The sequence below is a fragment of the Dreissena polymorpha genome, chromosome 3 (assembly GCF_020536995.1).
Source record: "Dreissena polymorpha isolate Duluth1 chromosome 3, UMN_Dpol_1.0, whole genome shotgun sequence".
NCBI lineage: Eukaryota > Metazoa > Mollusca > Bivalvia > Myida > Dreissenidae > Dreissena > Dreissena polymorpha.
This window is the reverse complement of record NC_068357.1, coordinates 6,968,929-6,994,254: the sequence shown is the minus strand read 5'-3', so window position 1 is coordinate 6,994,254 and position 25,326 is coordinate 6,968,929. Positions and strand designations below refer to the sequence as shown.

Genomic DNA, 25,326 nt, shown 5'->3' with positions numbered 1-25,326 from the left:
CAAGATGAAATTATTAATTAATTTGAGAATACAATCGCAATATGTATTATTTAAAATCAAATTTGAATAGCCTAGCGCATGAATTATCTCCTGGGGTGAATCGGCTTCCGGCGAGAACTCATTTTATAGCGCGTGCGCCATAAAAACACACCACTTTTTCGTGATTTAATCAAAAACTAGATTTTTGCCAGGTATAACGCCTACGCCAACAGGTAGATCGCATTCTTGTCCATATACATGTCAAATTTCAGCAAAAGTTACCGACCAGTTTTCAAGGCGCTCAAATCGCGGCTATATGCCTCAACTTAACGAAACTTAGCCCCCTTTATCATTCGTTCGAATGAACGTCATCAATGATGACGTCCAATACATCACTCATTCCATATTTATTTTTTTTTTCAAAGTAAGTATACATCTTTTTTCCCCTCTATTTATAATTTAATCCAAAACGTGTAAATATCCTTCTAATGAAAGGGACATTACACCTCTTACATCTTATGTTTAAACTCAGTACTAGTTACTTTTTCTTTTCTTATCATATGTCATTTTTACCCACTGTATTAACTATTTAATTTGTACTAACTGTGATAATATCGTGTCGTAAATCCTTCATTGTATTACTATGTCTTAATATGCAGTCTTTGTTTTATGACAACCATGTGCTTTCATCTTACCGAGCTACCGCCCCCAAACTTTGTCGTTAGTGGTAAACAACTGCGTACCCAATCTGAACGCATCGGACAGTGGGCTACACCACACGATCGCCGATATGGCGGAATTGTCCGAGGTGTCCCGATTGCTGCGTACCGGTAGAGTGCAATCTTGCCTAAAAAACAACAACAACACGCAATGGATCCGACGATGAGCGGAAAGTGTTGAATAATTGTGAATTAAGAGGAAGGTAGTTCACGGTAAGCAGTGGTCGTAGTTTATTTCACCGGCCTTTTGATTTTTATACCATGGGTCAATGTAGGGTACCCTGTTTTTCCAGTAATTTTCCTTGTTTACTGGAAAATGGGCGGGTCCGGGGTCTGCTGCGTTTCATTCCTGTGTAGTTTTTATACTATAATATGGGTATTTTTTATTTAGCCATTAGATTAGCTTTATGCAGCGCCGTAGCCACGCTGAGGCACAACGAGGCAGTTGCCTCGGCTAAAATTTGCAGAGCAATGTTGAGATTACAAGGAAAAAAAGGACAATTTATGACAAATAATAAAATCTAGATAAGAAATTGAGGCAATTTAATGTATTAAAGGCACAATGATATTCACAAACAAATATTATCATTGAGTACAATTGGTTCATGTTGAGGCAGATAATTATTTCATTTTAATAACTTCAATTGATGCCAAATGGCCCAGCAAAATGATTAGGAAAATCCGTATATTAAACAAAGCGTCGCACTGTACACTTAGATGTTACAATCATTGTGGACATCGGAACATACTGAGCGAGGATCGGGTGTTTTACCCCCAGGTCTGGGTCTATTTTGGACATAGACACACTTCGGGTGGTTGGCTTTTTCGCCCTTTATTGAAATTCTCCTCTTTATGGCCGGCGTCGAGTTTAATCCGAGACCGTTTCAGGTGGTAAGAATCTTTGTTTACATTAGAATTTTCAAATTATGATATCCCGCGTTTTAAACTTTTTTGATATAAAGAAGTTCAAGTCTTCTCTTTTTAATAGTCAATGAAGTTGATGATAGAACGTTGATGTTAGAAAATGATGACGCAGTGCTAAATCAAAATGATACACAAGAAAAATGGCCAAAAACTTTACTGATTTAAGTTAAATATTTGTACTCCTCATGATAAGCAATATGCCCCTGTGACGCAATCGGTAAGGCGTCAGACTCTGGATCCATTGCTCACTATTATATTTTCACTGCATTGGTTCGAATCCCAGTTGGTCCGTGTTTTAGTAAATTCCATCAATGACCCTTTTTATATGTGTTTATGATTGAAAACGCTTTTGATTGAATGCATTTAAATATTTTAAATAAGAGACTTATTGTGCTTTCAAGCTCTAAATGGAAAAACAAATCGTCCACGAATTTTTTCACGGTGAACTTGTCTGAAATACAACAGCTAGTTTGCGAAAGCTGATTTGATGTTAACTTAAGAATAATATTTTTTATTGGTTATTGTACATGTGAGCGGAGTTTTAGCGCATTGCGAAGGCTTAAAACGTAGACACGTTCTACTATGAAAGAGGAACGGCTTAATGGCATCGCTTTAATGTTTGTGCATAAACACATTCCAGTTGATCGAAAACAAATTCTTCAAATGTGGGATTCGACTGGAGACAGGAGAGTTGAATAAGCGTTCAATAAGATTGATATTTAAAAGTAGAATAATAATAAAACATGTTCATGAAACATAATTCGCTTAAATGTTTGATAGATCTGTTTCTTCTTATTACAAGGTAGATCTATTTTATTTTAGTATTTCAATAATAAATATGTAAAGCACATTCTATTATCCATATACATACGATGGCTTGTATGAGAGAGCTGCGACTCAATTTTTTATTTTTTCTATCTGACTTCAAATGAAGTATATGACTATATTTCTCTAGTTAAGTTTGTTACATCATTGTCACTTCAAACACCATTTATGGTACCAGAATATAAAATTGACAATGAACTTGTAGCAGATTTTTTTGATAACTTTATTGATACCAAACGGTAATATGTAGCGTCCACGATTCCTGATGATTTAGGTATAAAATGTAGTTTTAATGGCCTTTAAAACGCACCAGAGACGTTCTAGGTATACAAAAAATTCAGGGGGGGCATGCCCCCGGACCCCCCTAGAAGGACCTAAGATACTGCCTCGGCTTAAATTTGGGTCTGGCTACGGCACTGTTATGGTTAGAATTTCAAACTCCTGTGGTCGAAGTATTAAACCTAATCATCAAATTCTTTTGCTATTTTTTTCTATTTGCAGAATGGGTGAGATCCGACCTATTTTATTTAAGTGTAGTTACATGCAAAACTTGCTGAATTCAACTGTACGTATGATTTGATTTAATATGAAAAGAACTAGGACAAAAATCCTATAAATATGAGCAGGTATGTGTATAATTAACGTACCTGATATGAGGTCGATATAATCGGTAGATAACGTCTTATTATTTGGACTAGGACAACAATAAAAAAATACCCACAGTTTTTTAGCACTCTCCTGCTTCTCTGTCTCAGGCTCACAACAGGATTCTGTGTTACAAGTGTGTGTGTGTGGGAGGGGGGGGGGGGGGAGGGGGTTGGAACTATAGGTAGCAGGAGCATTTTGCTATAGACCAGTTGCATGTTTGTTTACATTTGGGATTTTCTGCGCATGGGCACTCACTGGTTGGCAAAAACACTGGTTACAGTAACGTAAAACATGTTAAAGGGCTCTTGTTTAGTTAATAAATTGGTAATAAGACTGAAATAAACATTAAAACTCTTAAAATATAGTGCCAATATATCATATATAGTACCAACAGGGATCATATTTTCCGGCAACATCAATCTGTCCGGATATAAATGGGGAAAAAGTATCCGAAAATTTATGTCCGAAATCATGACAAATTACCTTAAAATATATACCATTGATTTTGTCATTCATGAAGGTGGTATAATAAATGTACAAGTAAAATCCCTAAGGCATTTTTTTAAACAGAACGAGTTTTCTCAACTGGTTGTATCATTCGGATCGACCTTGACATTTTTTGTTGAAATTGTAAACATTTCTTTCGTTTTTTGAAATCTATTATTTGTGATAAACAACTTACGTCTGGTGGATTATAAGACTGATTTCAGTGTGAATCAGGTAGTTTTAAATAATATTTACTTTGAGTTTGTATTTACACTACAATTTGTTTACAAAACAAGCCAGAATAATCTAAAATACCAGGAAATGTCATTCAGAATTTGAAAACACTTGAGCACATGGTATGTTACTAAAAATAGAAATAACGTCATATGATTGTAAAATCTCGGGAGATTAACATTTCAAATAAGTCTGTCAAATCGCTGTTTTTCTCGATTTGTAAGAGCAGCATAGATAAATTTTAAATGTTTAAGATAGTATTTTGTGAAAGAATATATCAGTTAAATGTGAAAAATGTCAATCTTTCCGATCAAGTGATTGATTTGGGCCAATAACTGCATTTAAAAGCTGTTTTTGACCGGTCTTTGTTAATTGTCAACTTTTCGGGAATTTCTGGTTGACTTTCCTCATGGGGTTGGTCCATAACTATAAAGTCGCGCCAGTCAAAAATCATAAAAAGCGACATTTAAAGTTATGATAGCCAGAACTAATCAGACTCAAGTCAAAGAAAATCGAAGCACAAGCTAATGAAAGACAAACGGTTAGTTGTAATCTTAGAAACTTGTCTGACAAGCATGCATTTTTCCTGTTAAATTTTTCAAATGTCACAATTGTGTCAATCATTGTGGCTGACAGTATCCAAATTATTCTTTAACTGTGGATTCTTTACAAGTAAACCGTTTCGCGCACAGGGAAAAGTTTTGATTTTTTATATATACTATATATACTAACAAGGGATACAACTAGTTTTTTCAACTTTCCAACAAAAGCAATTAAATGTTAGTTTCATCAACGAAAAAATACGAACTGTAGCGTAATATTTGATGTTTTTTCGTAAAAAGACTGACATTTTGTGAAACAGGCAAAAGCTATAAAAGTCGACACGGGTTTGCAACAAAAGTTAAACACGTAATGCCCCTGTAAAACATTAGTAGGCGGCTATTTTTTATCATTTATACCATAATTATGCACTTATAAAGTAGCAACCTTTTGAACTATCGTGCGCGTGTTATTCATGTCTTATTCATTTAAACTATATATTTTAATAATTTACCATCAACTTCAGTAAACTTTTCAAAGGTCGACCATACTTGTGGTTGTTCGTTCAGATATCCCGTTGGAACGCGATATCTGATTGGTTGAGTTTTTCTTTTTCCTGTTTTATGCGCTTTTCTATTAATGCATTGCGGAGCCGGGAGCAATCCAATTTGTAAACAAACAACACATGAGCGATAATAATTATAGAATAAAAATGAAGGAGGAGCAAGTCCTTGCTCTGGATGTAGGGGTTCATGGGCACAATTTATCATTCTTGGGCCCGGCAGGTACCGGAAAGTCATATGTTGTAAGTGAAATATATAAGGCACAACTAGAGAAAGGGATCAAGTCACAAATTACTTGTGCAACAGGCATAGCCTGTAGTGTGTACCCAGGAGAAAAAAATGGCTCACCGATAGCAGATAAAGGTTAAAGGCAAAGTAGCTAAATCTTCCAGAAGTTTGAAGTTGCCTTGCGAAAAGTCAACAAAACGACTTTTGAAAAATTGATAAATTGTTCAAAAGTTTTTTTTAGATTCGCAAATGTTTGATTTAGTTATATTTGTAAGGAAACAGTAATACTAGACATAAACCATGTTCTAATATAACCATTATATGCATCTTTTGACGATTTAAAAACCGGAAAATTATAAAGCGTTGCAACAAGAAACGATTGAATAATTTGGAGAGTTCTGTTGTTGTCATTATATTTTGTGAAACTACGAGGATTGCTTATATATAGTATAAAATACATCATTCATTGTATGCAGAAGGATGGTCACGAGATCTAAGTCGGATACTTTTTTACTCGCAGGACTCCAGGGGTCAGTGGTTCAAGCCCTGTTGAGGGTTACTTTTTTTTCTTTTTTTAGTTCACCTGATTGCTCAGGTTAGCTTTTGTGACCGGTCTTTGTCCGTCGTAATTGTCCGTCCGTCCGTTAACATTTGCTCTTAAACACTCTATAGGTCACATTTCTTGTCCCATCTTCATGAAACTTGGTCAGAAGCTTTGTCCCAATGAAATTTCGGCCAAGTTTGAAACTGGGTTGTGCCGGGTCAAAAACTAGGTCACTAGGTCAAAAAAAAGAAAAACCTTGTAAACACTGTAGAAATCACATTTCATTCCCAATCTTCATGTAACTTTGTCAAAATGTTTGTCTTAATGAGATCTTGGTTGAGTTTAAAAGTGGTTCCGATCCGTTGAAAAACATGGCTGCCAGTAGGCGGGGCAGTTTTCCTTATTTGGCTATAGAGAAACCTTGTAAACACTCTAGAAGTCACAATTTTTGCCCAATCATCATGAAAGTTGGTCAAAACATTGGTTCAATTGATGTCTCGGACAAGTTAAAAAATGGTCGAGATCGGTGAAAAAACATTGCCGCCAGTGGGCGTGGCATTTTTCTCTATATGTATATAGTGGCAGTTTTCCCTATTTGGCTATAGAGAAACCTTGTAAACACTCTAGAAGTGACAATTTTTGCCCAATAATCATGAAAGTTGGTCAAAACATTGGTTTAATTGATATCTCCGACGAGTTTGAAAATGGCCGGGATCGGTGAAAAAACATGGCCGCCAGTGGGCCGGGCATTTTTCTCTATATGTATATAGTGAAAACATGTGAACACAGTAGAAGTCACATTTTTGGCCCAATTTTCATGAAATTTGCTCAGAACATTTGTGTCCTTGACATGAGAGTTGAGTTCAAAAATGGTTCCGGTCAGTTGAATAACATGGCTGCTGGGAGGTGGAAAGTTTTCTCATTATACCCCCCATCCTTTAAAAAAAAAGGGGGTATATTGTTTTGCTCATGTCAGTCCGTCCGTCCACCAGATGGTTTCCGGATGATAACTCAAGAGCACTTATGCCAAGGATCATGAAACTTCATAAGTACATTGATCATGACTCGCAGATGACTCCTAATGAATTTCAGGTCACTAGGTCAAAGGTCAAGGTCACGATGACCCGAAATAGTAAAATGGTTTCCGGATGATAACTCAAAGAACACTTATGCCTAGGATCATGAAACTTCATAGATACATCGATCATGACTCGCAGATGACCCCTATTGATTTTCAGGTCACTAGGTCGAAGGTCAAGATGACCCGAAATGGTAAAATGGTTTCCGGATAACTCAAGAACGCTTAGGTCTAGGATCATGAAACTTCATAGGTACATTGATCATGACTCGCAGATGACCCCTATTGATTTTCAGGTCAATAGGTCAAAGGTCAAGGTCACAGTGACAAAAAACGTATTCATGCAATGGCTGCCACTACAACTGACAGCCCATATGGGGGGCATGCATGTTTTACAAACAGCCCTTTTTGAATTAGAAAAAAAAACAATAATCAAAAGAGAAAAATGACGTGAAATCACGTCCGTGACATCATTAACTTAGGAAAGAAAACAACGAAATATAAAGTTTGGTATGATATACATGTGAAATTAAAGAGCATGGTGTAATTAATCTGCTGAAACTTAATGCTATAACCCACAAACGTTTTACTGTAACAGAACGTTTTTTAAGATAAGTGGTACAGAAAATACACGTTGAATACCTTTTTAAAGATATTTCTTGTTATATTTGATCGAGAATGTAACCCGCCTCCCAGTTTCGTTGAATGGGTCAAGTTCCCCACGGGTACTACTTCCCCGTAACCCCAAATTTTTCGTACTCAATTTTTTTTGTTGTACCCAAATTTTTTTCTTACCCCAATTTTTTGTTAACCCAATTTTTTATGCCCCACTTCGACGAAAATGAGGTATATTGTTTTGCACATGTCGGTCCGTCGGTCGGTCCATCCACCAGATGGTTTCCGGATGATAATCAAGAACGCTTAGGCCTAGGATCATGAAACTTCATAGGTACATTGATCATGACTGTCAGATGACCCCTATTGATGTTCAGGTCACTAGGTCAAAGGTCAAGGTCACAGTGACTCGAAATAGTAAAATGGTTTCTGGATGATAACTCAAGAATGCTTAGGCCTAGGATCATGAAACTTCATAGGTACATTGATCATGACTGGCAGATGACCTCTATTGATTTTCAGGTCACTAGGTCAAAGGTCAAGGTCACAGTGACTCGAAATAGTAAAATGGTTTCCGGATGATAACTCAAGAATGCTTAGGCCTAGGATCATGAAACTTCATAGGTACATTGATCATGACTGGCCGATGACCCCTATTGATTTTCAGGTCACTAGGTCAAAGGTCAAGGTCACAGTGACTCGAAACATTAAAATGGTTTCCAGATGATAACTCAAGAATGCTAACGTCTAGTTTTGGCATAATTTTTGTATCCACAATTTTCGTACCCATGTTTGTTTCAATTTCATATTTGGCATGCATGTGTATCTCATGGAGCTGCACATTTTGAGTGGTGAAAGGTCAAGGTCAAAGGTCAAATATATGGGTCAATATCGCTCATTAAATGTACACTTTTGCAATATTGAATATAGCAACTTGATATTTGGCATGCATGTGTATCTCATACAGCTGCTCATTTTGAGTGGTGAAAGGTCATGGTCATCCTCTAAGGTCAAAGGTCAAATATATGGGGACATAGTGTTTCACAAACACATCACTTGCTTCGGTCTGCTCTCTGAGTTTTGCAGTGTCTACATCCCCCACAAGGCAATTGCTAGGTCAGAACTAGCACAGAACAGCTGCAACCCCCCTCAGGCTCAAACTTGTCAATCAAAGATAAAAATGGCTTCCCCCATATTCAGAAATAGCTTTTCCTTGATTTTCCAGAATAAACCAAGTGTCATATAATATCCATTGGAGCTATATACAGCTGCTCCTGTTTCCAGCAGTTACCAATCTTTAGGTTTACCAGGTCCATAACAGAACCTTGCTTGGACATTTTCCTGTCTGCCGTCAACAGCTTGGGAGTTTTAAGCTTCATGGAATTAAAAACCCTACCAGAAATTGCACTGACCTCTACTGTCCAATCAACCGCTGCATTGAACACTACGTCACCCACAAGGCTCTTCAGGCAAAACTGGGAAGCTGAATCCAGAAGTCTTCTTAACAGCTGCAGTTTCTCAGTTGCCCCCTCATCTTTTGTACCAAATGTTAAGGTTGTACATGGGCCACTGTGGCCTACCTTCTCTCGTTGAAAGGTTCTGGCTGGGACAATCCAGCGGAAAATGATTCCACCTGCCACACTTGTAACAAAGAGTGTTTAGTTTCATACCACTGCTTCCCCAAACAGGGCCCTAAATAGAAGTATTACCTGGACTTCAGCCACTGTTCAGATTTCCTCTGGGATACACTCAAAGATTTGGGACATTATAAATGTACCTGGAGCGTTGGGCCCCCTCCTGGGTATGTGTTGCTCTTCTGGTAACTAAGTTGACCGCCCCTAACCATGCCACCATCTGTATACTCTCCCTTATTTGGGTTGGTGTAATGATCATTCCGTCTGCGCTGGATGCCCCCTTGATAGGGATTGCCGGCTGGGTGTTGCTGGGGAGGCAAACCTGTTGACCAACACCTGGATGACTGCCTTGGTGGATGCCAATGTCTTGATGACCACTGTAGAGACTGATGGTTTACTTCCCACTAGAAGAGGACGATTGAACTGGATAACTGCCTTAGATATAAACGCCCAGGTTCCCACTAGGGGAACCAATCACACTGCAACTTTTTCACCAACCAAGTCAATTTATTGATGGTAGACCCACACAACTTCTCCACCATCAGGGTCATTCTGTTGACCCACCTACCTTCTCTGAGTTGTTCAACATCTTAACAATGTACAATCTTCTCAATTTCTTATACTTATCTCCCTTATATCTGTCCTTTCTGGTGGGAAATCAAACTGACATGCTTTCCTACCTCACTGTCAACATAATCCAAACAGAACTTCGCAACTGTCTGCTCTGTCACTAAAACTAGGTCATTGAGGCAAAGCTTAAACAGTGTTAATTCTCTAGAGTTCACACGTACAACTCAACCTTGATGGACCTTGGTCAGAATGTTAATCTTGACAATATCTGAGCCATGTTTGAAACAGAATCATGTGTGTCCAAAAATTGGGTGAACATGTTAAATCTTAGAGAAAAACTTGTTACCTTCCAAGAAGCAACATTTATTACTCAATATTGATTAATCTTTCTCAGAATGACGATCTTGACACTATCATGGCCATCTTTGAATTTGGGTAATGTGTGGTCAAACACTAAGTCACCATGTCTTTGCAATCAGTGTACCTTGAAGTTCATTTTTTGTTGAACGCGATAAATGCTCAAATCGTTAGCACCTTTTCCTTTTCAATCAGCACACACCAGTGATAGTTTTCATCTGTTTGAGAAACATAAATAGACTACAACAGAATTAATGTAGTGATTGACTTAAACGTGATAGTAATCTTGAATAGTTATTTTCGGATATGTTCGTCCCACTGTTTGTTTATGTTTATGTGAGCACTGGAACTCTTGATAGAAACTATTGAAGTTCATCAGTAATTATTTAAACGTTTTGTTATATTGTTATGTCTGGTTATATAATTGTGAATATGTAGTAAGGATGTCATATTAAACACGGCGTTGCTAAGAAAATTAACTTGACGCAGCTAACCAAACCCCGTACAACAAAATAATGACATCCTTCAATGCGCTCGATGAAGTCTAAATCATAACCCACATATTAAAAACTCAGTCAAGCAGAGCCATTTAATTAACTCGCGCAAGTAAACAAGTTCACTTAGTATCATTAACATTACCACGCTTTGTTTTATTATTCCCCAAGCGTAAAAACGCTTCATTTATTATTACATGAACAAAGATTTTGAGATAGCAAAAGTAATAAAATAAAGTTGTTTTTAACAAGCATCATATATTATCTCATTAAGATAAACACGCTTCATTTATTATTTATTATCCCTTGATCAAAGTCACGTTTCATGTAGTATGCCATTAGCAAACGGACTAACGCTGAATTTCAAATACCACGCTTTTAAGAATGTTTACGCGTTCCCAAAACACGAAACCCTGTTGGGAAAACTTAAATGTTCGGGTTAGTGAATTTATAATAAATAAAGCGTATATTTAATGTAATGTGACTTGTCATAACGCGACTCATTCTCTTTTCAGGTAAGGCAATACGTGCATTCAAAAGTAATCGTTCCCCTAACAATCCTAATTGAACAGCGTCATATGAAAATGGGCCCTATGCTATATGCGGCAAGCGTTGCTCCAGAGCAGCCTGCGCAGTCACTCAAGGTCTCGTGGTCTTATTGGCGTTAATTGGTCTGAAGCTACATATGTCGAATAAGACCCATTTTCGCATGACGCGGATCAAATAATACTCAGTACGTTTGTGTACTCGAATATAGCCAATGCCATAGTTAAGTATAGCACTGCACTTTGGTGTTATCGCAACTTCGAAAGTCAACTATTATCAATAAAAAAAAGTTGCATTTATATATCATCATGATAGTTCCCCTTTTCCTTTGCCTAATTATCATCAATTTCAGCAGTGTCATGATTATCAATATCATCATCATTAGCAGCAGTACCAACATCAGCAGCAGAACCAGCATCAGTGGCATGCCACTGCATTTCAGTATTTTTATAACCACAATTGCATCATACCCCTGTGATCAATATCATACTTTCTTGTAATTTAAAAAGGGACGTGTTCGCAGATGTTCACATTATTTGAAGTGTGTCATTAAAAGCCTTTAATAGCTAGATTTGAACATCGGTGATACACAGCTCCGGTATAAAATCAAAGACACAATTTATAAACGAAAATCAAAGAAAAGTATCTGCTTAAAATCAAGTGTATGTTGAAATTTCGTCCCTGATTAGCCTTGGCGGACTGCACAGGCTAATCTTGGACGACACTGTACGAACATGCATGGATTTCTCACAACGCACAAGTAATTAGGCTGCAAGACAATCAACAAGACAGAGTATATTTGCATATACATGTAATTGTTTATAAACGTCAAAGACCTATAAAATACATATTTTATAGGTCTTTGTAAACGTATACGTTTTTCGGATGGTTTTTTTATTTATGTGGTACAAAGACAGTCAGTTAACCGGTTAACCGCTCCAATATCGAAACAGGTTAACCGGTGACGGATTTGCTTTGGTTTGCCATCCCTAATATATATAATATATATATATAATATAAAGTGGAGCTATCCTACTCACCCCAGCGTCGGCGTTACCGTGAGCGTTGGAATGTTAAAGTTTGTGTACCACCTCAAATCCCTTGACATATTGCTTTTATATTTTGCATACTTCTTTACCAACATGAACCCAATCTATAAACAAGAGCAGACAACTGTATCAAGCATTTTGTAAGAATTATGGCCCTTTTTATGCCCCCCTTTAAAGAAGAGGGGGTATATTGCTTTGCTCATGTCGGTCAGTTTGTCGGTCGGTCTATCGGTCCGTCCACCAGGTGGTTGTCAGACGATAACTCAAGAACGCTTGGGCCTAGGATCATGAAACTTCATAGGTACATTGATCATGACTCGCAGATGACCCCTATTGATTTTGAGGTCACTAGATCAAAGGTCAAGGTCACGGTGACCAGAAATAGTAAAATGGTTTTTGAAAGATAACTCAAGAACGCATACGCCTAGGATCATAAAACTTCATGGGTAGATTGATCATGACTCGCAGATGACCCCTATTGATTTTGAGGTCACAAGGTCAAAGGTCAAGGTCACGGTGACCCGAAATAGTAAAATGGTTTCCGGATGATAACTCAAGAACGCATACGCCTAGGATCATGAAACTTCATGGGTATATTGATCATGACTCGCAGATGACCCCTTTTGATTTTCAGGTCACTAGGTCAAAGGTCAAGGTCACGGTGACCCAAAATAGTAAAATGGTTTTCGGATGATTACTCAAGAACGCATATGCCTAGGAACATGAAACTTCACAGGTAGATTGATCATGACTCGCAGATGACCCCTATTGATTTTGAGGTCACAAGGTCAAAGGTCAAGGTCACGGTGACCCGAAATAGTAAAATGATTTTCGGATGATAACTCAAGAACGCTTTTGCCTAGGATCATGACACTTCATAGGTACATTGATCGTGACTCGCAGATGACCCCTATGGATTTTCAGGTCACTAGGTCAAAGGTCGTCACAGTGACAAAAAACGTATTCACACAATGGCTGCCACTACAACGGACAGCCCATATGGGGGGCATGCATGTTTTACAAACAGCCCTTGTTTCACTTAGATTTATCTATATTTTATTCTATGTTGAAATTTGCTTACCACCTCAAATATTTTCTATGTCCTTTGACATATTGCTTTCATATTTTGCATACTTCTTTACCAACATGACCCCAATCTATAAACATGAGCAGACAACTGTATCAAGCATTTTATAAGAATTATGTGCCCTTTTTATTCGTAGAAAATTGAAATTTTGTTTATGTTTTGTGTATAGGTTCACTTTATTCCTAAAGTATCAAAGCTATTGCTTTCATACTTGCAACACTTATTAACTATCATAAGGGGACTGTGCAGGCAAAGCTATGTAACTCTGACTTGCATTTTGACAGAATAATGGCCCCTTTTAGACTTATATAATTGAATATTTGGTTAAGTTATGTGTTTTGGTCGATTTTACTCCTAAAGTATCATAGCTTTTGCTTTCAGACTTGGAAAACTCAATAACTATCATAAGGGGAATGTACAGGGCAAGTTGCATAACTCTGGTTGGCTTTTTAACGGAATTATGGCCCTTTTTTTCACTTAGTAACTTTGAATATTTTGTAAAATTTTGTGTTGCGATCCACTTTACATCTAAAGTATCAAGGCTATTGCTTTCAAATTTCAAATACTTTCTTACTATCATGAGGGAAGAGTACCTGGTAAGTTGACTTTGACCTTGACCTTTGAATGACCTTGACTCTCAAGGTCAAATTAAAATAAATTTTGCTTAAATTGCCATAACTTTTTTATTTATGATCAGATTTGATTCATACTTTGAGAAAAAAACACTTACCGGTACCTGACGTACCACAATTGACTCCACCCAAACCACCCCTCACGCCCCACCCCAGAATCCTCCCCCAAAAAAATCAATATTTTTTTTTCTTTTTTGTTGTTATTTTTGAAAGATCATCTAATAAAGTACCACACACCCACATTAAAACCCCCTCTCCAGCCCCCTCTCCACCCCCCTCCCCCCCACCCCCCCACCCAAAAAGATTTTTTTTAAACATGGTAAAAAAAACACAAATATTTATTATGCCTCGCCATAGGCGGAGGGATATTGTTTTGGCGTTGTCCGTCTTTCTGTCCGTCCAGAGCCATATCTTGGAAGTGCTAAGGCGGATTTCATTGAAACTTGGTATGAGTATGTATATGGATAAGAGGATGATGCACGTAAAATGGCATTTGTACACCATCTGTTATTAACAGAGTTATGGCCCTTTGTATCTTGAAAAAATGCTTTTTTGAGTGTCAAATATAATAGTTTTGTGTCCAGAAGCATATTGGCGGGGGATATCAATTCAACGAATTTGCTTGTTTATTTTATTTTTGAAGGACCGTCCAATCATCACACCCAATATCAAACTTTAAATAAAATCTTATTACACATGTAGTTTGTTTGAATGTCTTTATAAATGTTCAATAGATTGTGGAAAATATACCTGAACTCAATATCGTTTATAAGGTACAACTTCTTTAAAACATAAGCAATCAATATCTTTCAATTATGGTCCTCTTCCACTTAGAATCTGACTATATTACCATGACCTTATTGAATATGATTAATTTCCCCATGATGGCTTACGTTATACTGTCAAGCACTCGAATAGTCTAGAGCGCTGTTTTCTGACAGCTCTTGTTTATTATGCCATAGCAATTTAATTCCAGCACATGCCAATAAAAACATTTTGTTCTATTGATTGACAAACATTTTCAACAGCCACACACTTACAGCTGTAATTCCCTTTGTTCAAAGGTTCTGTGTACAATTTTAATTGAAAGTGTATGCCATGTTAAGCCTGTGTTTCCATAAAGAGCATGTCGTTTTTGTTTGGGTATGCAACATCATGCTCCATGCTTGGGAAGAGTAGTCATGCTCCATGCTTGGGAAGAGTAGTATATGTATAATTAAAGAGCCAAAAAACACTAGATTATTTGATTTGTCACATGCATCACAACTAATTTAAACTGGGGCCGCCTTACTAGTAGTGCCTCGTGGAGAGTTTGATCCTTCCCAATATTTATAAAAATGTTTGTAAATCTCCTAAAGTTAAGTTATCATGCCAGAGTGATTGAGGATTACTTTTTGCCATTAGTCATTTGATTCTGTCTGCTCTATTATCTTGTCATTTTTAGCAAAATGTCTTTGAAATAACAACTGAGAGATCAATAAACCTGTTTTGAAGAAACAATTCTTGTTTAACTTGTTTATAATTATTATGATTGACTGGTTTTAGTATTTATCAACCGATCATTTTTGAAGCTTTTCCATTTCATACACATTGTTAAAACCTTTTGTCACCAAACATGACAGGGTAAAATTCTCTGACTGAATTCTTGTTTATTTCAGATACTACTAAAGTAACTCCGAAACAAATGGTCTAAAAATGGGATATACAATTACGATTGGAAGGCGAGTATTTGACCTCAAGTCAGTAACAGTTGAGCCAGTGATGTTTATCTACATGTTCAATGTGTTCCTACAGGTTATTACCTTTCAAGCACTTGTGTATGACAAAGTATGTCAGAAAGAGTTTAACACGACCGTCTGCCAAAATCTTGACAATAAATCATTTGCAAGTGAGGAGGACATTGTGCAAAAAAACACCTCAACATGGTTGTTATATTCCAACATCACCATGGGAATCCCTGCCTTGTTGACAGTTCTTTTATTATTAGGTCCATGGGGCGATAGAGTTGGTCGGAAAGTTCCAGTTATTCTGCCTATCATTGGTGCTATTCTAAGTAATGTCTCAAATTTAGTGAATTCTGTCTATATGAGTGCTCCTTTGGGTTACTTGTTAATAGGGAATTTTTGCAGTGGCATATTTGGAGGCTATATTGGTGCACTCATGTCAATGTATACTTATGTCGCTCACATCTCAAGCCCAGAATACCGGACAATTAAGATTGGAATACTAGAAGCCATGATCTTTCTATCTGGAACCCTTGGCACTGCAACATCAGGCGTTATGCTCGACCGTACCAGTTATGTGTTTGTTTTTAGTTTGATGACTGGTCTGCTTATAGTTTTACTGGTTTACACATGTTTGTGGGTGGATAATATCAAGCCAGAAAACGACAGCCAGTCAGAGGGTCCTGCAAATGGGTGTGGCCTGTTGCTAGGTGTTCTCAAGGACGTTGTTATGTGTGTTTACAATGGGCGTCACAACAAGAATTTCCTGAACCTAGTTCTTCTGACCTTGACCTTGTTCCTCCTGATGCTAGTAATGGTTGGTAAGTTGTTTCTTGTTTATGGAATATTATATAGAGTGGCTCTGCTTAGTTTCAAGGTAAAAATATAAATGCTGATGGTCTGGAAATTTAATGGTATTTCAATTACTGTAATGAAATCATGTTTATATTTTTGCTCTCAAAAATCTTAGTTTATTAGTTTGTATTCTGTGACGAAAATATTTACTCAAGAGGCATACATTGAAGGATTTTTGGCAGCATTGTTTTTTAACCATTTTAGGAATGGGATCAAGGCCCTTTGGATTGAGAGAACATCACATCATTTTGACTAATTGCGAAATTAAGATGTTTTTATTTGTACTTATAAATACTGTAAAATTGAGGCTAAAACAGTTTATTTTTTACATTATAATTGTAAAGATCTAATAATGGAGTTGGAAAGGGAGAAGAACTGAAATTTTGGATTAAATAAAAATTATTTTGGGGGAATTTTCAATCGTGAATTTTAGGGGTTTGGAAAAAATATACGCGTTTTGAGATTGAGAATGGGGCGAAACATGACCCCCAAAAAAGACTGCAAAAAGATATGCATGTGGATGAAAGAATCCAACACTGAGGTCAAGGTCATATTTAAAGGTCAAATATCACATTATCAATCAGCTGGGAGTATAATATTGTCAAGCTTCCAGAGGTTGTTTGAATTAGCATCAGTTTAATACCATATTTTTCAAATATCATATAACTTATAGTAATTTTTGAAAATGATTCATTCCTTAAATGTTTCATAGTAACAATAACCTAATCTCTTGATGCAAAATTCATACTTGATGATATCCACTTAAAAAGCAGCCATTATATTCCAAACATGATAAGTAATGAACCAATTCTAAAGCCAGGTGACAGCAGATCCCCGTTATTCTAAATATTTCAGGGGAGAACGACATTATCTTGATCTACACCCGGTACCATCCATTTGAATGGTCGCAAACCACCCTTGGTCTCTTCAAGGGTACAGAGTCCTTCCTCCGAGGCATGGGGATGCTTCTGCTGATGCCCCTCTGCAAGAAGGTCTTTGGCATGCAAGATACTTCTGTCATGCTAGCAGGGCTGATCTCAAAATCCATTGCCCTTCTCTTCATTGGACTGAGTAGCAACACAGCAATGATGTTTGCAGGTAAGATAAGAGCTTTCTTTGATATCAATACATGTAGTTTTGAAGTATATACTATAGAGGAAATAACAATCTCGTATGAAACCACAAGTCAAAGAGCTATGATTGATATTTGGTATGTTACAAACAAGAAGAGGTTCTGTATACAATTTTTTTGAAATCTGACATGATCATACTTTAAAGCTGGCCATGCCCCAGGGGCACATGATTCAGAAAAACATATATATTAAATAAGTTAATAAATCTCTTAAATCCTAAGTCCCAGAGCTTTGATATTTGGTATATATCATCAGATAATGGTCCCGAACAAATATTATTCTAATCATGTCCCTGCCGTCAAAACTGGCCATGCCCCAGGGGTAACATTAATTATGCAGACTTGAGTAGGATGATAACTGTAAATATCTTCTTGTTTAAAACCACAAGGCCGACAGCTTTTATATTTGGTATTTTACATCAGAAAGAAGTCCTCTTTGTCTACATAGATTGTTAAAATCATGCCATAAGACATGCACCACCGATCATATGCTGGAATAATTTAGTGAAATAACACATCTTTTCATCTTAAACAACAGGGCCAAGGTGTTTTATGTTCAGCGTTAAACGGTACTACACTTTGAATCATGGCTCAGGGGTCACAATACGCCCCGTCCTAGCATTTTAGAGGTGAAATAATTTATATCCTCTTATATAGCATATATGTCTTTAAAGATCTCTAAAATCACAATGGCCCTAGCTTTGATGTTTGGTCTGTGACAAAATCATGGCCCTGTGGCTCAAACTTGCCACAATTCACATAGGTGAGTTATCTAGGGCCATATTGGCCCTCATGTTAACTTTTAAGAGGTATTTATTTATAAATTGCTTATGCTCCCTTTGAACAAGTGGGATACTGTGGGTGTATGTTGCCATTTTTGGTCTGTCCACAGACCATGTTTCTCCCTCAGATATTTAGAGAATGCCTTGGTGGGATCATTCAACTGGATATACTCATGCAGTTTACTCAAGTGAAAAAGGAAGATCTTTAGACTAATGATTTGAAGTTTACAGGTTAAAGGTTAAATTTGCTAACAACTTGTTTCATTAAGCAGACTTTAATATAAATTTCAATGCTATGATAACATATGTATTGGTATATAAATTTGCATGTTAATATCATAAAATACATTTGTTTTTTATCCCCACTCTTTTCGGAGAAAAAGTGGGGATTATGTGGTTATCTCCGGAGTCTGTCCGTCCGTCCTGGCCACTATCTTCTCCAACACTATTAGTACTAGAACCTTGAAACTTACACACATGGTAGCTATAAGCATATGTGCCACGGGGACAGCGACGGAATTTTGATTTGACCCCTGGGTCAAAAGTTATGGGAGTTGGGGTGGGGCCAGGTCAGAGATTTTCCTGTGACTGCGATTCGAAAAAGTCTCATAACTACTGTGTTCCTTCAGATATTGCTTTTATATTTGGTATGCATGTGTATCTGGAAACACCTTTCCCTGCGCATACAATTTTTGACCCCTGTGACTTGACCTTGAACTTGAGGTCAGCGTTCAGGTTTTGAAATCTGAGACTGCGATTCGAAAAAGTCTCATAACTACTGTGTCCCTTCAGATATTGCCTTCATATTTGGTATGCATGTGTATCTAGACAACACATTTCCATGCGCATACAATTTTTTACCCTGTGACCTTGACCATGAACTTGAGGTCAGCGTTAAGGTTTCAAAATCTGCGACCGAGATTTGAAAAAGTCTCATAACTACTGTGTCCCTTCAGATATTGCTTTCATATTTGGTATGCATGTGTATCTGGACAACACCTTTTCATGTGCATACAATTTTTGACCCCTGTGATCTTGAACTTGAGGTCAGCATTCAGGTTTGGAAATTTGCGACCGCGATGCGAAAAAGGCTCATACCTACTGTGTCCCTTCAGATATTGCTTTCATATTTGATATACATGTGTATCTGGAAACACCTTTCCATGCGCATGAATTTTTTTAACATGGAGTCAGCATTCCGGTTTCGAAATCTGTGACTGCGATTCAAAAAAAGCTCATAAAGTCTGTGTCCCTTCAGATATTGCTTTCATATTTGGTACGCATGTGTATCTGGACAAGACCTTTCCATGTGCATAAAATGTTTGACTCCTGTGACCTTGAAATTGAACTTAGGGTCTGCGTTTAGATTTTGAAATTTATTATGTGGTTATCTCCGCCGTCTGTCTGGCCTGGCCACTATCTCCTCCTACACTATTAGCACTAGAACCTTGAAACTTATACACATGGTAGCTATGAGCACATGTGTGACAGTGCACTATTTAGAATTTTGATCTGACCCTTGGGTCAAAAGTTATGGGGGTTGGGGTGGAGCCGGGTCAGAGATTTTCACTCATTTTTTTAGGTTATTTTACGTTAACTTCTTTATTTCTACACCGATTTACTTCAAATTGATACTGAGCATCTCTTATGACAATATGGTCAATCTCAACTATGCATGGCCCCATTACCAACCCTGTGGCGTCCCTGGTTCAAACATGCGGCGTGGGGATACTCATCGGCCTCTGCTGCGCCTTTTCTAGTTTTTAAATAAATTAAGAAAATGGATTCAATATTCATGTCAGTTTCTCAAAATAATCGAATATGCTTTTGGCAAAACTTTCAATGTTGACCTGTATCCCCTCTTGAATTGCTTGTTACCTCCTCCTAATTGCATTTCCATAAGGGCGTTTACACAAATCCACCTCCTATATGAGCACTGGAAGGTCAAGGTCATAGTCTCTTTAATCATCAAAACCCATGATTATAAATCTAGTTATTTGTATGCCCCTGGATCGAATGATTGGGGGTATATTGTTTTTTGCCTGTCTGTCAGTCATTCTGTCTCCAAACTTTAACCTTGGTTAAACTTTTGCAATAACTTTTGCAATATTGAAGATAGCAACATGATACTTGGCATGCATGTGTATCTCATGGAGCTGCACATTTTGAGTGGTGAAAGGTCAAGGTCATCCTTCAAGGTCAAAGGTCAAATATATGGCTTCAAAGCTGCGCAATAGGGGGCATTGTGTTTCTGACAAACACATCTCTTGTTTATTTTTGATATTAAGAAAATAAAAGCCAAGGTTATAATAAATACTAAAGGGCAATCAATAATTGAACAAATCTTAACAATTTCATAAATTGATGAATTGACTTCTAGTTAGGATGCATATATGTCACCAAACACCTTTAGTATGAATGTGTTTTTCCACACTTTACTGTATTTTCACCTTATTTGATTTATCAACATTTGCTTCATTAAGCATGGATATATTGTTGTTAATACCCTATGTGTGCTACTTGACTCCCATTACTGTCTACAACAATATGATAATTGTTATATTATATGTTATCAAGCTGTGTTCTGGGAAAATGGGGCTCAATGCATATGTGTAAAGTGTCAAACCAGATAAGCCTGTGCATTCTGCACAGCTTAATTAGGGACGACACTTTCCGCTTAAACTGTATTTTCGCTAAGAAAAGTCTTGCTACAAACAATAAATACCTTAAAAGTGGCAAGTTGTTTACCTGCACAGGCTACTCTAGCTTTGACACAACTTTACGCTCATGCAGTAAGCCCAGTTTTCCCAGAACAAGGCTCAATAAATGAACACACGCTGGTGAGGATGATAATACTGTGTTTACTATGTGCAGGTGCTGTCACTGGTGTCTTGCAAGGCTTTGGATCTGCAGCTATCCGATCCCAATGTTCCAGTATGGTGCCATCAAATCAGCAAGGTACATGTAATAGCTTGTATGTGCGCTTGCTTCCTGCCCCAAAACAACAGTTCAGATTATTATCAATTTATAATGTTGGTTACATTATTAAACGGTTGTTTTTATGCCCCCCAGATCGAAAGATCCGTCTGTCCGTCCACTTTCTCTTTTCTGCAATCACATACTTGCATACAATATTTTTCAGGCAAAATGTTTAGCTTGATAGCCTTGTTTGAGAGCCTCGCATCACTGGTCGCTACAAGCCTCTTCAACACAGTTTACAACAAGACCCTGGACTTCTACCATGGATTCTCCTTCCTCATGGCTTCAGCAATCGTGGGAATTGGGGTCGCTGTGGGAATGTATGTGCTCTGTTTATACTTTATGTTTTCAATCAGTGTTGTCTTGCAGTTTTTAAGGCAGTGTTGCATCCCAACATTTCCTTTATTTCTGAAATTGCCCATGTTTTCTTGTAGGTGTTTTGTAGTATTTTTTAGTTAGGTGCAAAAAAAAGAACCATTGAATTATTGAAGTTATTCAAGCCTTCAGTTAATGAAATTACAAATAATTACATGAAAATCTTTCTAATTGCAAAACAAATACAAACTTTCTTTAAAATGATTTTCTATTTTTGCACTGGTCACTATACCATTTCTCTTTTCAACGCAGTGATCTGAATTTGAACAATCCCCAAAATTGCTTAGTTTTTAACAGTGTACTCATATAAAAGTCAGTTTCTTAGTTTTGTATTGTAAATATTGTTCCTCCAAAAAATTATTAAAATAGACATGCTTGTGTGGCCAATGTTGTAATTTTGTCTACCTTTCACAATTGAGCTGGGATGGAAAGCTCATTTGGTAGACATTTAGATCTCTTGTTTGATTGCCAGCTCTGATTTAAGTAGGGCAATTGTCAGCATTTGCTCTTTATTAACATCAAATTTCACTAGCTCTGTGCTGTTGTCAGTTTGTTGATTTTATTACACTATTAAAACTGATCAATTTAGTGTTATCCAAGTATGCACCTTTTGAGCAACTAAATGTATTTCAGTGTTCTACATATACGAATAAGACGTGATGGTCTGCAAGTATACAACCAGCTGGAGGATGAACATTTGGAGATCCATCATGCTTCAGTAGAGCCTGAAGTGGAAACATAGTGTTGGTTGTCATGTGCAAATCCTACATGATTGATTCAGTGCCAAATAAGAACAAAATAGTTTGTGTCAATATCCGCTTTTTAAATTATTTTCTATTGTTATTTAATAACATTTTTTTGTATAATGGTTGTTATTATTGAAATGGGTGGTTGTCTCTTTTACAAGTGTTTTTTATTATGATGATTTACACCTTTTCTCTTTATTATCAATTGTTATAAATATTTTAATATAATATTATGTGAATATATAGTGGTAACTTGTTCCAATTGTGTAATTGTTTTTGTTGGAATAAAATTCTACTTCATCTAATTTATTTATTTGATAGCATGTCCTGTTATCTTTATACAGTGAAAATATATTTTATTTTAAACAAAAAAAAATGTGTCAATGACTCAATGACTTCATTTGCACCGGAAGACAAAATTATTTTTCGAGATTGTTAAACTGCCCTTGTGCCTTATATATCATAAAGATCATCTTTCATAATAACAAGAAAATGAGCCTTGCTCTGTGAAAATGGGGTTAAATGCATATATGTAAAATATCATGAAAGCGGAAAGTGCGGACTGCACAGGCTAATCTAAGATGACACTGTAAGCACATGCATTAAACCCCCTTTTCACAGAGCTCAGCCCATATATGTTATGTTTGATAACTAAAGAGTTTCGTGCCTCATAAGAACAGCATTCACACTTGATAATATGCATATTATGAGAACTGCTTTGAACTTGATTACAAAAACTGCTTTGTAGTTTATTACAAGAACTGCATGGTACAAGATACCAAGAACTTCTATGTATTGTATTATTGTATAATTAAACAAGATAACTTCATCTTAATTGTACTTGTTCAACTGTCATTGTTCTTGATAAGAATATAACTATTTGTGTGCTCACATTCACAAGTGCTTGCTAAATTGGATTGTATGTATGAAAGAAACTGTTATGAAAACATACTAACTTTAAAGGTCAAAGTTTTGAAATGATAACCCAAATTTATGATGTGGTGATGTTGTTGTACTTATATAGCAGGATTGGTTTGTAATGTATGTGGTGAATAAACTTATTGCTCATGTTGTACGTCCCATTGGTCTATGTTGTTAAACATGTGCCCATATGATATGCCTGTAGTGATGTGGATTAGTATTAATATAAAAATTGTGATTCCATATATTAAATAGATGATATTTTTTATTTATCGCCCGCCATAGGCCGTCCGGCAATTTTGTGTCCGGAGCCTTATCTTGAAAGTGCTTTGGCTGATTTCATTGAAACTTGGTATGAGTATATATATGGATAAGAGAAGGATGCACGCCAAATGGCATTCTACACAATCTGTTAATAACGGAGTTATGGCCATTTGTATCTTGAAAAAAATGCTTTTTTGTCCGGATCTTGGAAGTGCTTTGGCCGATTTCATTGAAACTTGGTATGAGTACATATATGGATCAGAAGATGATGCACGCCAAATAGCATGTACACCATTGGATAATAACGGAGTTATGGCCCTTTGTGTCTTGAAAAAATGCTTTTTAATATAGCACTTTTGTGTCTGGAGCCATATCTTGGAAGTGCTTCGACGGATTTCATTGAAACTTGATACGAGTATATATATGGATAATAGGATGATGCACGTTGGCGTTGTCCATCCGTCCAGAAAACTTGTGTCCTGAAGTATATTGGCGGGGGATATCAATTCAACGAATTTGCTTGTTTACTTTAGACATGTACTATTTTCAAATTCAGTATATCATGAAATGTATGTTACATTATTTCATGTAATAATACATGCTTTGTGTTCATTAAATGAAATAAAATATTCAATATTTTTAATAGATTACCAGTTTCCGCAAGCCGACATCAATAACTGCTTGGCTGAAATATATTTTGGTCCAATATGAGCCATAAATAAACACTGAAAATCTTAAGTAAAATTAAAAAATATATGTATCTGTTTTTTTTTATTGATGTGTCACGGTGGCTTTATTGGCTTGACTGTTTTCGGAGAAAACCCGAAGTATTGTCATAGCCAGCTCGTCGTCCGATGTCCGCGTCCTGCTAAAACCTTAACATTTTGTTATATCAAAGTGTTTCAACCTACAACTTTGAAACTTCATATGTAGCTGCACCTTGATGAGTTCTATATGCCATTGGTCACTAGGTCAAAGGTCAAGGTCACTGTGACCTCTAAAAAAAAAAAATCTGACAAGCTTTCATTTATTCAAAACTGCACCCGCAGCCGAGCATGGCATCCGTTATGTGATGCTTTTGTTAAGCTCCCCTTTCAATTAAGATGAATTATATTGCTGTACATGTGTCAGAGGGTCTGACAGAGCAAAGGCCTTTTATTTCCGTGTGATATATCAAGAACGCTTGATTAACAACCATGCAAATGTATGATTGTGACTTGGGAGGAAAGGTCAATGCCTTTTGATGTTGAGATTGACAGGTCACAGTTCAAGGTCACAGTAAAGTTGGCTTCCACCAGAAATCTTGAGAATGCCTTGACCTGAGATCCTGAAAATTGGTATAATGGTTACAAAGTGAAGACTCCTATTGAGTTTGAGGTCAAGTGTTGAGGTCACAGCTTCTTGTAACATGATACAAGTTTTGGCACTATTCTTTGAAAATGCTTTGACCTGCCATCATGCAAATGGTACAGTGGTTAAAATGGGAGAAAACAGACACATTTTGATTTTTAGGTCACCAAAGATCAAGGTCGCATCAGCTTGAATTAAGAAATTTGTTTTTAATGGTATTTACAGAATGATTTAACCTCAGATGCTTGTTACATGGGAGGAAATAATGAAGCTTTTTGATTTTGAGGTCAATGGTCATCTTCACAAGGGCTTGTTAAAGGAAATTCGTTTCCACACAACAACTTGAGAACGCTCACAACAACAATTTTGCTGCAACTTCTACATGTTTTGCAAACATATCTTGTTAAACTATAAATAAAAGTATAACAATAATTAATAATGTGTTT

General features: G+C 36.8%; 1 protein-coding gene across 1 annotated transcript; it reads left to right on the top strand.

Moving 5' to 3' along the window:
* The first annotated feature begins 799 nt into the window (after positions 1–799).
* Positions 800–24,173, top strand: LOC127872854 (proton-coupled folate transporter-like). The gene is made up of 6 exons (XM_052416290.1): positions 800–911; positions 15,411–16,297; positions 17,187–17,429; positions 21,120–21,203; positions 21,388–21,544; positions 22,233–24,173. Exons 2-6 carry the CDS (start codon positions 15,448–15,450, stop codon positions 22,339–22,341), a joined length of 1,443 nt encoding a protein of 480 aa, XP_052272250.1. The 5' UTR covers positions 800–911; positions 15,411–15,447; the 3' UTR covers positions 22,342–24,173.
* Positions 24,174–25,326: the final 1,153 nt, after the last annotated feature.

Excerpts from the sequence above, each read along its gene's own strand:
- LOC127872854 (XM_052416290.1), top strand. The coding sequence starts at position 15,448 with ATGGGATATACAATTACGATTGGAAGGCGAGTATTTGACCTCAAGTCA. Across the intron at positions 21,204-21,387 it reads GGTGCCATCAAATCAGCAAG|GCAAAATGTTTAGCTTGATA; the intron begins GTACATGTAATA and ends AATATTTTTCAG. Across the intron at positions 21,545-22,232 it reads ATTGGGGTCGCTGTGGGAAT|TGTTCTACATATACGAATAA; the intron begins GTATGTGCTCTG and ends AATGTATTTCAG.